Source organism: Ornithorhynchus anatinus, chromosome 20 (genome assembly GCF_004115215.2).
Source record: "Ornithorhynchus anatinus isolate Pmale09 chromosome 20, mOrnAna1.pri.v4, whole genome shotgun sequence".
Classification (NCBI taxonomy): domain Eukaryota; kingdom Metazoa; phylum Chordata; class Mammalia; order Monotremata; family Ornithorhynchidae; genus Ornithorhynchus; species Ornithorhynchus anatinus.
Window position 1 is genome coordinate 5,658,304 of NC_041747.1, and position 14,845 is coordinate 5,673,148.

Sequence of the window (14,845 nt, forward strand, 5' to 3'; positions counted from 1 at the left end):
TCTTGATTCTGTAGGTTTCAATTATAGGTTTCAATTGTAGGTTTCAATAATTTCAGTTTATCTTCCTGTCAAAGCTGGTTCATCTCTTATTTCAGTTCCATCTCCAGGTGTGTAATGTCTTTCCTAAGGTGTAGCAACTGCATGTGTGATGCTCCAGAAGTGGCTAAAGAAAAGGAAGAAAATGCTGAACCCCAGGTACTGGAAGCCTGTTTTTCTAATGCCATTTTTCTCCCTCTCCAAAGAGTATGCAGAGAGATTTTCCCCAGTCCAGTTTTTATTTAAAAAATACCAAAATGCAGTACATCAACAACAGGTTCATCCCAGCTTTTTTGATACTTCATTTTAATGGAGTAGTTCTGAGAGATCTGTGATTTCACAAATTCAGGAAATACAAATAATCTAATTCTGTTTCCTAGTCTCGTCCAGCTTCCAGGCACCGGTCAGGTATCGCAGTCTTATAAAAAGTAAGTCCTTGCCCATCTGTAGCCAGCTCCAAAAGGGAACCAATTTAGAACCTGGGATTTAAGGAGAGTTTACAACACAGTTAGAGAAACCTCAGCACTTGGTTTACTATCCATCACTTCCACCGATCACTTAAAAATTATGGATGCTAAAATGAATGTAAAGGCCTAGAACAGAAGGGAAGCTAGGACACTGTAAATGAAAAATTTAGGGCCAGAAGCTAAAGTTGGTCCAACCCTTCTTTGGGGCCACAGAAGCCCAGCCCATTGAGCCACCCAATCTCCTGAAGGGCCTCCATAATGAAACTGATCCAGGACCCAGGGCTGCTGGACAGGGCCTGGGCCAGAACACCATGGAGGAAGGTGTGGGGGATGGAATTCACTTGGAGTCATTTGCTGCTTTGTTGGCCCCTGAAGGGATCAGTTAATCGATCAACGGTATTTACTGAGCAATTACTAGGTGCAGAGGACTGTACTAAACACCAGGGAGTGTAAAAGTCAATACACTCTGTAGTCACGTCCCCTGCCCACAAGGACCTTACTGCATGGAGGAGTCAAGTCTAGGGATCCAAGCTCATGCAATAAAAACGGGGCTAGAAAGCGAGAACGGAAGCTGTGCCATATGTTGCCCAATCTCTGGTCCTTTATGCCCTCACCCCCTCCATGCTTCAGCTTTTAGGCCTTCTGATGCCTAGCTAATGCAACGCCATTCTATTAACAGTCACGCCAATACAGATCTGTTTCTAAAAGGGCTCTTCACCACCTCTGTCTCTGGAAGATTATAACACCTTTTGGGAAAAAGGTTACTCGGTGAGATAGTCATCGGGGCATCTTACTGGGAGTAAGGAGGGAGCAGGAGGGTGCAAACTTTCTTACAACGCTTAAGAAGTGTTAAGAGTTGCAAGCCCAGTCAGCCAACTGGAAGAGATTAGTAGATTTGGGGTCAATCAATCAATGGTATTTATTGAGTGCTTACTATATGCATCGCATTGTGCTATGCGCTTGAGAGGGTACGATACAGCAGACACGTTTCCTGCTCATAATGAACTTAGTCAAGAGGGGTCAGAATTGAAAGAAGACAAGATGAGAGCCAATCAAGTTTATAGGACAATCATATGGCATCACATCTCCCCGGCCTTATTGGTTGACTGTCACAAAGAATTCACTCACCTTCTATTTCTGTCCAGTTGACGGCGACTTCTGCTATTGGTATTTTTAAGCACTGAGCTATGTAAAGAAGTTCCACGTCAAAAGCCCTGAAACGAAATAGAAATGTGTACTCATTTGAAAAAGGGCCGGTGACATAAATTAAATAGCAAACCTGGCATAATTTAAGAAGCTTCTTTTGCAATCATGAAGTTCGTAGTGGTGCTCTGTACCTCAGACACCACAAAATGTCGCTTCAGATACAGTCCAGAGAGTCAGAGGCGAAGGGTAGGGCATTTAATTGAAGAATGCTGTTCCCTTATCAGACATTGTAGAATCCAAGGGCAGAAAGGGCTCACCAATCCAGCTTCCCCCAAGACATCTGGTGATTTTATTTGCTGGAGTCTGAGTAAGAGCATGGCGCTGGGAGCCAGGAGGGCCGGGCTCTAACCTCGGCTCTGCCACTGGCCTGCTTTGAGACCTTGAGAATAATAATGTTGGTATTTGTTAAGCGCTTACTATGTGCAGAGCACTGTCCTAAGCGCTGGGGTAGACACAGGGGAATCAGGTTGTCCCACGTGGGGCTCACAGTCTTAATCCCCATTTTACAGATGAGGGAACTGAGGCACAGAGAAGTTAAGTGACTTGCCCACAGTCACACAGCTGACAAGTGGCAGAGCTGGGATTCGAACTCATGAGCCCTGACTCCAAAGCCCATGCTCTTTCCACTGCGCCACGCTGCTTCTCTAAAATAACTTAGAAAGACACTTAACTTCTCTGCGTCTCAATTTCCTCATCTGTAAATGGGATACCTCTCAGATCGTGATCAATGCGAGAGGCATGAACTGTGTGTAACTGGATTATCTTCTACCTGTCCCAGAGTTTGGAGCAGTGCTTTACCACAAAAAGCTTAATACCATAATAATAAAAAAAAACAAAACAGGAGAGGCTTCTCTATGATCATTTGAGCAATAGATATTGAATGTGAACATGGGATCAGTAGCTGCATCTTTAGAGGATAACGTGGCACAGAGAAAAGAGTTTAAACCAAATCGGTCTCTGGGTTTCTGGGCCCTTTTTCAGTTCTCCAACAGAATGTGTACGTTTCACATACACTTGTTCACCCAAAGCCAGTTATGGAGGGAGACTTTAGAGGTTTGGAAATACATCCTAAATCAGAAATCACTGCAATGCTTTCATTACATTTTTAAGCTACCTTTGTTCACCAGCATCTTATTTACAGAGCTTTCCCTTACCCAGATGCTGAGCTGAGGGGAATTATAAATATGCAGAGGCTGTTTTTACATGATCCCAAAAAGCATCTGTCACGTCAGAGGTCAGCTCACGGGAATGAGCAAAATTTACATTTGTGGCCGAGAAAAATTAATTGATCTTTTTACAGTAGCCTTTTTCTGTTTAACCCTGTCATGCATGCATGCATGCATGCATGCGGTTGTGGTCTGAAGCAATCTGGAGACAATCAAGCTTTACTGATGTTTCTACCAGTGAGCTTATGGGGTGGGGGGAAATTCAAGGGGTCATCTCTGCCCTACTATGGTTTTTCTTTGCAGAAAATGAAAATTGCTACAACTTTTTAAAACTGCACAGCATTTAAAACCTCAACATTCACAACAGGTTAATGACAAAATGTATCCATCACCATCTAGCTACTGTCTAAATCTATACATTGTTGATAAACTCCTTTATGGAAACTTTATATGCCATGCATTATATGCATTTCGTTCTGATACGCATTTCATAACACTTATAAATTATTCTTTCTTGAGCTGATCAGACGTTCTGAAAAACATCAACTGTCTGATGAATTGCTTAATTTTTAATGGATAATCTAACCTCAGGACTAAAGAAATGCTATTTATAACCCCATCTTCTGGACCAATGAGCTTGGTTCTTAAATTGTCTATAAACGACTACAAACCTCCTCACTCATCAAAACTGTCGAATAAATTCTGACATACCTCTGAGTCGTGAGACTGTTAATGTAGTTTTCTAGGAATTTTGTTTGGGTAAAATTCATTGTCTAGGAAAGGGAAGCAGCACGGCAGGGTGCATAGAGTACAGGCCTGGGAGTCAGAAGGTCATGGGTTCTAATTCCAGCTCTGCTACTTGTCTGCTTTGTGACCCTGGGCAAGGCACTTCACTTCTCTGGGCCTCAGTTACCTCATCTGTAAAATGGGGATTAAAACTGGGAGCCCCACGTGGGTACGGGAACTGTGTCCGACCTGATTTGCTTGTATCCACCCCAGCGTTCGGTACAATGCTTGGCACAGAGTAAGTGCTAACAAATACCCCAATTATTATCATTACTCCTAAGGAGACTTGAAGCTCAATTTCCTTAGATTTCTGGTCTCTTTCACTTGGGGACTCAGTGTTGGAAGTCTGCCTGCAGACAAAAGTGTTACATCGCAGGAAAACCTGGGCCTGAGAGCATCACTAGGAAATAACAGGCCGGCCGGCTCCAAGAAGTCTGTCCCAAAGACACGTGGCAGGGAGCCCAGCCGCAGCCGAGCTGGTGCAATCCCAAACTGCCAACTGCGCAGCGGGGCTTCGGAATGTGACTGCAATGGGGATGAAGAAAGCCACCAAGCTCATTCTCGCCGGTTTCTGACGTATTTCGTGGAGAGATGGGCAGACAGGAAGAATGAGTGTCCAAGCCAGAACTATGTCACTGCTGAACCGTTAAGTAAAAGCCCTTCCAGATGGGTCCCCCTTGGTTTGCAGGTGAGGAAAGAGGGAGAGCGAGGTTAAGTGATCGGCCCCACGAAGCAGCGACAGAGGTATCCCAGACCGATCTCGGGAGGTGCAATTCACAGCCCTGGGTTCAGACGCCTGGGCACTGCTGGCTCCCGGCTCCGATGGGTGATGTAGAGTAGTAAGTGATGTTTCTTAGAAACCAGAGCAAAGTATTATTTTTTTCTCTCAGCTTCCTAACTGTCCAGTCCCTGGACCTAATCCCATTTGAGCGATTTCTCTCCTGGTCGGGGCTGGATCTCCGACCCAAACTGATAAAAGAATCAGTCCTGATTGCCAGGACAGCCAAGTGGCTGGGTTTGGGTCGTGTGTGCCAGTAACTGGTGTGTGTGGGTGGGTGGGTGGGGGAGGTAGAAGAGGAGGAATCGCACTCCTGAGAGTCCTCAGTGAATACCCAACAACCCCAACACACTCCTCAATGGCTGGAATTCAGCGCCAATCCAAAAGACAGGGCATGAGAGGGAGGGGTCTGGTGTGAAAAAGGGAATAAGGTACCTGAGTGTATACTAAGTGCCACTGTGCTAAGTGTTGCAAGATAATCACGCCAGACACAATCCTTGTCCCACTGGGAAGTCTAAGGAAGAGGAAGAACAGGTATTTAACCCCCATTTTACAGATACCAAAACTGAAGCACAGAGAAGTTAAATGACTTGCCTAAGGTCACACGGCAGGTAAATGGCCGAGCCAAGATCAGAACCCATGTGTCCTGGCTCCCAGCTGTTCAGATACCCATGTCACCGGACCCTAATGTTTTCAATTTTGTACTCTACTATATTCTTTTCAATCGCTTCTAAAAGCCAAGAATGTACTTAATGGTGTCTGAAGCATGGTGGGAGACAGTGAGCTAACGATCTAATTCTGACTCAAAGAAGACTTTTATCCTCAGACCTGCGGCCTCAAATGTTGCACCAATGTTGCACTGATTGTCTGAATTCTCTGATGGCGAGTCAACCACAGGGAAAACACTGAGGTGGAATATTGCTGGACAAAGCAGATAATTTTGCTTCAAACACAGGTTCATTTTCAGTCTCTGTCTCAACTGCTAATAGCTCCGGCTAGCTGAGACCCATGAGAAGATGAACTTGTTTTTGTTTTTCCCATATCTTCTTTCAGACTACCCGACAACCCCTCAACAGCCTTCCCATTCAGGAATTCATATTCAGTTACGATAAATCATGATGTTTTTCCTTTTATACTGAGTGAAAATTTGGTGGGTGAAACGTACTTGTATAAAATTCTAGAAAAAGTATAAATGGTATTTGTTCTAAGGCTGTAATGTTCTTAAATACTTGTCAAAATATTTTTTTTTAATTTGAGTCCACAGGAACTTACCCTTAAATCCCAGGCACTTTCATCTTATTTTTCTCTATTCTGCTCTGTATCTAGTCCAACATCTCCCTATTCTTCTACCATGTTGTCCTCAGTTTCACCCTTTTTATATTAATGTTGTTATATTAACGTCTTCCTCCTCTAGGCGGTAAACTCCTTATGGGCAAGGAACGTGTTTAACCACTCTGTTGTACCGTACTCCCCCCAAGTGCTTAGTACAGTGCTCTGCACACGGTAAGTGCTCAATATATACAATCGATTCATTGGTAAATCACTGCTTCAGTGGCTCCTACCAGAAGGCTCTCCCATCCAGTCCCTCATGGCCACCTCGTTTCACGACTGCACTCGGCTCCGTCCCGGAACTGTAGGACCCACCGCGGCTCTGGACTCCCACTGTTTTTACAATCACAACCACCTGTCGGCTGTGGAGGGCTGCATCTGCCGGAGGTGGGGGGGACCTGGCTGAAAGCGAATCGGTTGGGTCCCCCTTTGTGGACACTGGCTCGAGAGCCGCCTTTGAAATCAAGATAGCGGCTGCCCCTTGGCCCCACTGTGGTTTCACCAGATACATCCTCCTGTGGGCCAGTGTCAGCAGCAGGGGGGATGGGCTGACTCAGTGTCAGCTTGGAGGCGGGTTGGGTGGGGGGAGAGACTCCTCGGCAACCCGACCTCCACAGCTCTCATCCAGCCCAGCGCATAGGGCAGTATGCTCTCAGAGCCCATTGGCTCAAGGCCCTCCTGTGCTGGGACTTTTTCGGCAGGCCTAGGCTACCTCCCTGCTACCCAGCCATGCACACTGCAGGCCTGGACAGAGTGATGGCTGTTGGGAGCAGATCATCTAGTTAGCAACGGTAAATGCTTTAAAAGCTCCCTATTTTAGACTAGTATCTTCAAGCACCATGCCCCGCATTCTAATCTTTCATTCAATTGCATTTGAGCACATACTCTGTGCAGTGCACTGTACTAAGCGCTTGGGAGAGTATAAAATAACAAGAGACATATTCCCTGCCTAGTCTTTCTCAGACCATCACCCTTATCCCAGCAACCATCCCTCCAAACTTCTCCCTCCTCATCTGCTTCCCAGTTCCTCAGTTTTCTGCGTCTTCTCCCTCTTTATAGTCCGTCTTTTCCTTTAACTTCACCCTTCTGCCTTTCTCACTGAAGAGTAATTGGTGAGCTCAGCCAGACAGCCAGCTTAACCAGCTCGACATCACGAGATAGGATGGTAATAAGATTTACCACTAGGCAGGAAAAAATTGGAGTCAGGATGAATGGTGAGGATCAGGCCCCGGTGGGAAAAGAAGAACTTGTTCAGCTAGGATGGCAGAGGGAAAAGCCATAAGGGCAAGATTATCAGCCCGTGCCTACTTTTCACTGTTCAGGATAATTTAATTATTGAGATTGAAGAGCATCCACTTGAATAAACTGGTTTGGGAGAATGAAGAAAGAGGGTTATCCCATGGAAGATTCACCTAAGTGGGGTCCTTATTTAATAATCAGCTTACTAGTGGAACTGCCTGTACTTTATTCAGGTATAGTGGGTTGGGGGGAGGCAGGGAGAGAACAGGACATAGCTGACTCACAGGGTAACAAGAGGGGGGGCGGCGATGAGAAGCAGTCAGGAATAGAGTTAATAATTATCAATCGTTTTGCTGTACTTACATGAAAATCTGAATGTGATCATGTGTGTTACTGGATCTGTCCCAATTTGAGCCCCCTGCCACTGTATGCTCCAGTTTACATACGTCTGTCCTGAATGTATACATATCCTTGAAAGTGTGTAACCCTGGTATGCGGCGGTTGGCTTAATTGACGTATGTTGAAGTGTATATAACATGTATGGGAGGAATAGGTATCTTGGCCGGGGGGGGCGGGGGGGGAATGAATGAGGCCGGGTCAGTGTATATATGGGGGGGGGGGGGTTAAGTGTGGAGTGCATGGTGGATATGGCCTGATGTGAGTTTACATGTATGCACAAATGACTGTATGTGTGTTAATGTGGGGAATCTAATGAGGAGCAGGATGGAAACAGAATGGGAGTCACGGGACCAGGATTCGAATCCCACCTCCTCTACTTGCCTGCTGGGTTACTTTGGGCAAGTCACCGAACTTCCCTGGGGTCCTCATCAGTAAACCGGGGGTTAAATACTGTTTTCCCCCTCTCTTAGACTGTGAGCCCCAGGTGGGATGGGGATTGGGTCTGATCTGATTATCTTGACTGAATCCCAGCACTCAATACACTGCCTCAGGGAGTGGATTTAGTGCTTATAGGCAGTGCAGTGGGATGAGGCTGGTGGAGATGAAGGGGAGACAAATGACCCAGGCCACTGGGGTCCCCTCTGGGATGAAGGATGAGCCCTTTGGGTATCTGGTATTCAGCCCACGCTCAGCACTTAGGTACATATCCATAAGTTGTTTACTTAGAATATGTCTCCTCTAGGCTGTAAACTCGTTGTGGGCAAGGAATGTGTCTAATAAATAATTTTATTGTACCCTCCAAAGTGCTTAGTACAGTGCTCTACACAAAGTAAACACTCAATAAATACTATTGATTGACTGTACTGCCTTCCTTGCCTGGTCAGCCCCAATACCACATCCTTCATGCAGCAGGCCACCCGGGGCCAGACGATCTTGTTCCGATTTGGGACACAAGTCCTTATTACACTGTTGACTGGCAATAAATTGTGGAATTAAATATTAACCAAACACTGAAATCACAAAAAGACCTTCCTGTCTCTTCTAACACCTCTTTAGCCATTTAAATATGGAAGTCAAAGTTAATAGAAGAGTTCTCTCATCTCTTCCCAGAAAGCCCACTCTGTTTCTATCGCCAACTCCAGGTCTCCTGCGAGTGAAAGAAGCTTGGCTACCTACCAGCCAACCTCCCCCCCGCCCAAAAAAGAACCATGCTCTGGCCATCAGGTCTAAGCACTTGGGAGAGTACAATATGATAGAGTTGGTAGACATGGTCCCCGCAGTGCAAGCTTGGGGAGAACCTGCTGCCATCTTGCAAGTTGAACAATAGCTTCTCTACGAGGGCTTGTACAAGGACTCTGCCTGTATCTGCAGAGGCTGGCTGACAGACAATGGCGGTGTTCCATCTATCAATCGTATTTATTGAGCGCTTCCTGTGTGCTGAGCGCTTCCTTTGTGCCGAGTGCTGTTCTAAGCAGGGAAAATATAATAAAACATCACATTCCCTAACCACAACGACCTTATAGTCTAGAGGGGGGGATGTTTTATCCAGAAAGCTCCCCGGGGAATCAGATTTTCACCTAAAAATTAGCTACCTGCTCAGTCTCCCTTGAAGGTCTCTCCAGAGCATTTACTTCTGCACTTCTGCTTTCCGAACACTACAATGAATTGGCGACTTCTCCTTGAAATGATTTAAGTAGCTGAAGGACCACGCGCTTTCATAATTCCACATTAGAAACTCACCAAATAGCAGGTCACTCCCTTTTCTTATCCTGCTTAAATATTTAACTGAAAGGTGCTTTGTGTATGCCGACATAAAGACTAGGATCGATTAGGATTGCGACAGTCCCGAAAGAGGAAGGGAATGCAGAGTTAAGCCTCACGCTTCTTCCTTAGCTCCATAAGAAAAGTATCAGTTGTTGGGTTCTCAAGCTTCCTGAAACGCGAGTGGGATTCTGGATATTAAATGACTTTCCGGGCACTGAATTAAACAAGTATTCCATCTGTAAAATCTCTCATTTATCTAACAAGCAACATGAGCATGCGGGGGTAGGGAAGAGGTAAGGGACTTGGCTAGAAATGACATTGAAACTCCCCTATGGACAAGTTTCGGAAAGGTGAAAAAGGGTGCAAACTGTTTGCTCATTCTACTTTCAAGCAAATAGGGCATTTTAGAAGCATGAAGATAATGCCAGGGGAACCCTAGCATTCCCAATTAGGGATGCAGATGACAAGTACTGGAAGCAAAATCCCCCAGTCTTTGGATTTGTGCCTTTGCTGCCAAGAAGGAGGTGGTGAGGCAGGGTTTCTGGCCAGAGTGTATGCGTGTAACCTGCCCCGGTTCAGCGATGGCTGAAAAACGGACCACGTGCTTTCGCTTCGCTTCTGGCACAGCTGTTGCCTCTGTCTCTGGGGTGACACACACTCACTGAGGTTATAGGAACCACTACTCCTCAGAGGGCCCGTTTTCAGAGCTACATACAGACTGAGCTGTGGAAAACACTAACACTGGAGTGGGGAAGGCATTTGGTGTGGAGAGATATCTCCATGTTATTCCTAACAGCTGACCCCTTACAAATTCCTTAGCTTTGGCCCCTCACCCTTCCTTTGACACTCACCAAGGAACTCACACTGTCCTTTGGGCTTTGTGTGCCAAGCCCCTTTTCCTTCTTCCTTTCTCTCTAATGTATTTTAGCATCTGTCTTCCCCCCCAGGTTATAAGCTCCTTGAGGGCTAAGATCATATCCACTAATTCAACTGGAGTCTCCAGAGCTCTCCGAGCTCTAGCTCTCCGTGGTGTGCTCTGCACACAGTAGGTGCTCAGTGACTGATTGACCAGTTAAAGCATGGCCACTCGAAGTTGTCCTTACTGCTGGGTTCTTCGGGAACGTAAGCGCCATGTTATAGAAGAAAAAGGTGTAACGGCATGCTCACGATCACATATCCAGCTAGTGCACTGCTATATGATTTTGAATGTATTATTATAACATCATTATTTTAAAAATGTAAACAAAAAAGAGAAGTGACAAAAGGCTACTTGGTGGTGGGAGACAGCGGAGTCCACCACCAATCAATCAGTGGTATTTGTTGAGTGCTATGCACGCAGACTGTACTGAGAGGTTGGGTGAGTACATTACAACAGAATTACACTCTGAACAAATCCCGGGCCACACACCGACAAGAGAGAGAACCAAATCAGAGCACCTACCAGCGTTCGATGTGCAGAGCTGAAAAGGTTCTCGAGGCGGCTTCTCGTGTGAACAGTTTGAAACCACACTGTGTGTCTCTGATCTCTTTGACACAAAGGAACCAAACGAGAAAGTGGAAACCATACATAAGAAGAGTTCGGAAGTAAGAACGCTGAAAACAAGTAAAGACAAAACTTACATTCTTTTTTTTTTTCTTTTACAATTTCATTACAAGGGTACGTTCCAGTCATGAGGACATTAATTGCAAAAAAACAGCTTTCAATTTGAACTGTTCAGGTGTGATATGTACGCAAGGTTACTTTGGTTACTGTAATAAAGATAAGTTAGAATGTCTGCAGCTAAATTATGGGGGCAGGGACACTAAATAATCCAGCAGTTTCTACCTCATTGATTGATGGATGAGGGCAAGGAACTCCATCCTATATACACAGAACAAGTGGCTCCAATCAGTCTCTGGTAAGAAAGGAATTTTAAGGAAGTTCAGGCTGAGGGGAACACCTCAACCTACCTATTTTAAGTGCTTTATTGTATCCTACAGACTTTACAGCCTAGAAGATAGCTGCCAGTTTATTAGAACAATGATGATTTGGCTCTAAAGACCAAAGTTTAGATCACTGTTTCCCACCTTGATCTGTGGGGCGTAAGGGGAAGGAGCTGTAGAAACTCATCCTGCCATGGAGTATTTTATTACTAAGTCAAACATCCTGAGGCCCCTCTCACTCTCCAGCGGGTAATCACTCTATATTGTGAGTATTTGCACCTAGTGAGGTGCAAAGGAACTTAGTGATGATTAATGTTTGCTTCTATCGCTTCTGCCCTTTTCGCTTCTTCTGGACTGAATTTACTTGCGCTTCAAATGTTGATGAACTCATGCACAATAATGTAACAGTAACATGCTTTTGTGTACATCAGCAAACCAAATGGAAATACGACTCCTCTTAAGCCCCAAATATCAGTTTTCCAGTATTTCTTCTTTATTGCGTTACTCTTTCAATATCTGTTCTCCCATCTACTTAGACTGTGAGCCCAGTGTGAGGCAGGGACTCTATCCGATCTGATTGTCTTATATCTACCCCAGAGCTTAGTAAAGGGCCTGGCACACGGTAAGCCCTTAACAAATACCATTATTATTATAATAATATATATTATACTGGTAATAATAATGGCATTTAAGTTCTATTAGAACTCAATATTTGCTCATGACAATAAAAACTGTCAACTGCCTAAAATGTACCAGCGGAAGGACCAAAGATTCTCAAGGCTGTGACACCTAATAAAGGTAAAATAACAGACAGTAACTCCATATTAACAATGATTGGCTTAAATATTTAATCTTGAGTGCCAAAGTCTACGGCAAGAATGCTGATAAGTCATTCGAATCCAGGTAAATTATCCTGCGCGCAAACGTGCAGAATAGCTAGCCAACTCTTGAGAGTTTATAAATGCAGATTTTCTTCTTTTCCTTTCCAGAGCCTCTTTTCCCATAGAACCTTCTCAGTTCTCCTGCCTTACGCTCCCATGTCCAGACCAACCTACTGACAAACGCTACCCCACCCCGACCTCTCCTATTTTAATTTTGTTACATCAGATTGAAGAGTTTCCCGGGAACCTGAAAGAATTAATTCATCGCCACGACTGGGTCTAAATTGGGAGAATGAAAATTCAGATGAATCTAAGTGACTTGAAAGTTAAAACTCCTCCTCAACAAATCCAAACAGTTCAATGCGATCCAGCGGGGATATTCTGGAAATTCTCAGACTTTTAAAATGACTAATTCACCTTGAAAAAGTAGATGAACAGAGTTTAAAGACATTAATTAAATGGTCTAGACGTGGACTGCTGGTTTATTGTGGAGTAATTGTATACTGTAACATGCAGCCATATAAAGGACCCAGCCCAAAAGCTGAACAGATTACTTTGAAGTCACTTCTAGGGTGTACACCGATTGTTCTTCTCATCCTTGAAGTAAAATAACTAGCCGCACTAAAATGTTCCTTGGTAGTGGATGGCTTTTCTTGGAAAATACATACCCAGAGCAGATGTATTCTCCAGTATTTATTCTAAAGAGCCTCTAATTTAGAAGGGGTCTCCCATCCCAAACAAAGGAATGCTCCCCGGGACCCAAGTCACGGCGACCTTGGGACCAAGCGCCTGCACGAAGGAAATGGTTTCCGTGCCAGTGTTCTGTATAGCGCCCCTGGCACACTCACCTTGCCAGGCACGTTCCTGCTTGCGTACTAGGTGCCACAGCAAGCAGGCGGGCAGGGCTGCATCTTGCCAAGACATTAAGACAGTTCTGGTTTTCTTAAATCTGCCGTGGCAACCGTCATCACAGATGGCATAGGCTGACTACTATATTATCCTACTTATTCTCCTCGAAATTATCCGTACTCTGAATTTACCTAGGCATATAAATGTGAACACGGACTCAAAAGTAGATGCTTTTTCCCTTTTCAATTTTGTAATGGTATTTTAAAACCACCACCACCAATCTGGATGGGCACCTGCAGATTAAAACAATTCCCGTCTTCAAAGATGAACACTGAGAAGCAGCATGGCCTAATGGATAGAGCACGGGCCTGGGAGTCGGAGGGACCTGGGTTCTAATCCCAGCTCTGCCACTCGACTGCCGTGTGACCTCGGGCAAGTCACTTCACTTTCTCTGGGTCTTAGTTACCTTATCTGTAAAATGGGGATCAATATCGTGGGCCCCATGTGGGATATGGACTGTGTCCAACCTGATTAGCTCGTATCTGCCCCATGCTTAGTACAGTGCTTGGCATATAATAAGCATTTAAATACCATTAAAAACCCCCTAAAAAACACATTTGGATCATAAACAAGGGGACCCTTCTGCTTAATTATTTTTTAATGCAGCATGATTCCTCTACAAGTATATCTGAAGTTGATTCATTCAGCCTCCACTTCTGAGGATGAGGATACATTTATGTAGTAAGAACCCCACTGAACCCATGAAGATTTTAACAGCAGTTACTCCACTAGACCAAAGCCATGAGCTGTTAGAAATGAAATTTAGTCACTTATATTATCTGGAACTTCCAGACTGTGCCGAGACACTGTAACTCTAGTCTTCAGTGCTGCTGCATACATTCTCTGGCGTGTGCAGAAGACACAAAGGCACGAGAACAGGGGAGAAGAGGGAATACACTAGGAAACCTCCACTCTCAAAGAGCGCTGGGTAGAGCCCTGAAACCGAGAACGGTCTATTCTTCTGGAACGTTCCAGCCAGTTCTCTTTTCGAAGACATTGTAGAATGAGAAATTCAAGGTTCGGAGGTCAGCGTAAACACCACTCATTAGCCTTAACATCCGGCATCACGAGCGCGTTGAAGGATGTTAAGGGAAATAAACGGTTATAGAAATTCCAAGTCTGTGCTAGATCAACGGCTGTCTGCCAAGAGAGCGGGAAGCCAGACGATTTAAGAAACTGGGCAGATATGAAACCTAGTCAGACCGCTGGGTGGGGGGGAGCCACCCTCCCCCGCCCCCCGGGTGTATGAGAAATCTGGCATCAATATTTTGCTCGGGCCACTGGGTAGTACCGGGGGCTTTTCGGGCCCAATCCCCATTCTTACTGGCTCCTCGGGGAGCCAGAGAGCAGGCTCAGGAGCAGTGCATCGGAAGAGCCGTCGATCCCGTGGCACTGCCACAGCCGGTCACGTGTGGAGAAAGCGCCGAGTCTTGCGTCACCTCATCTCAACCCAGTGGCTTCTGGATGTCCCCTTGCTATAAAAGCAGGAAATCCCCCCTTGAGTCCTTTTCTTTATGGTCCTTGTTCGGGGCTTATACGTGCCAGGCACTGGAGTATAGACAAACCGATGAGGTTGGACACAGTCCCTGTCCCAGATGGGGCTCACGCTCTTATCCCCATTTTACAGATGAGGTAACTGAGCAGCAGATGCAGCTGGAGCTTCTCTTCTTAGCTGCTTGGCTTCCTGGGGTGGGGCGGGGGAGGGAGTCGGAGCAGGTCCGACCCGTACCCCTGCCTCCACCAGCTTCTCCGAGCCCCCGTGGAAAAAATACAGGAAAACCGTTTGCCGCTCTTCCATGTGATTAGTAAGGCAAAAGATAGGGGGAATGGTTCGACCTAGACAAAACTCAATATATGTGTTTCAGTGATCAAGAGCAAGCCCCAGCAGGGTGCAAGTGATTTTTTTTCCCCCTGTCATCTATTTCAATTGCAATTTAAACTTAAAAAAAAACAAACCCCAAC

The 14,845-nt window shown here is 45.4% G+C and overlaps 1 protein-coding gene across 2 annotated transcripts in view; it reads right to left on the reverse strand.

Moving 5' to 3' along the window:
• Positions 1–256: 256 nt before the first annotated feature.
• Positions 257–14,845, reverse strand: part of ALG5 (ALG5 dolichyl-phosphate beta-glucosyltransferase) — a 28,225-nt gene continuing 13,636 nt past the window's right edge. For both annotated transcript variants that reach the window (XM_029047998.2, XM_001511695.5), the window contains exons 8-10: positions 10,612–10,763; positions 1,632–1,717; positions 257–515 (exon numbers count right to left, since the gene is read on the reverse strand). In XM_029047998.2, the coding sequence (XP_028903831.1) occupies positions 400–515; positions 1,632–1,717; positions 10,612–10,763 (354 nt within the window). In that variant the 3' untranslated portion in view covers positions 257–399. The remainder of the gene's footprint in view (positions 516–1,631; positions 1,718–10,611; positions 10,764–14,845) is intronic.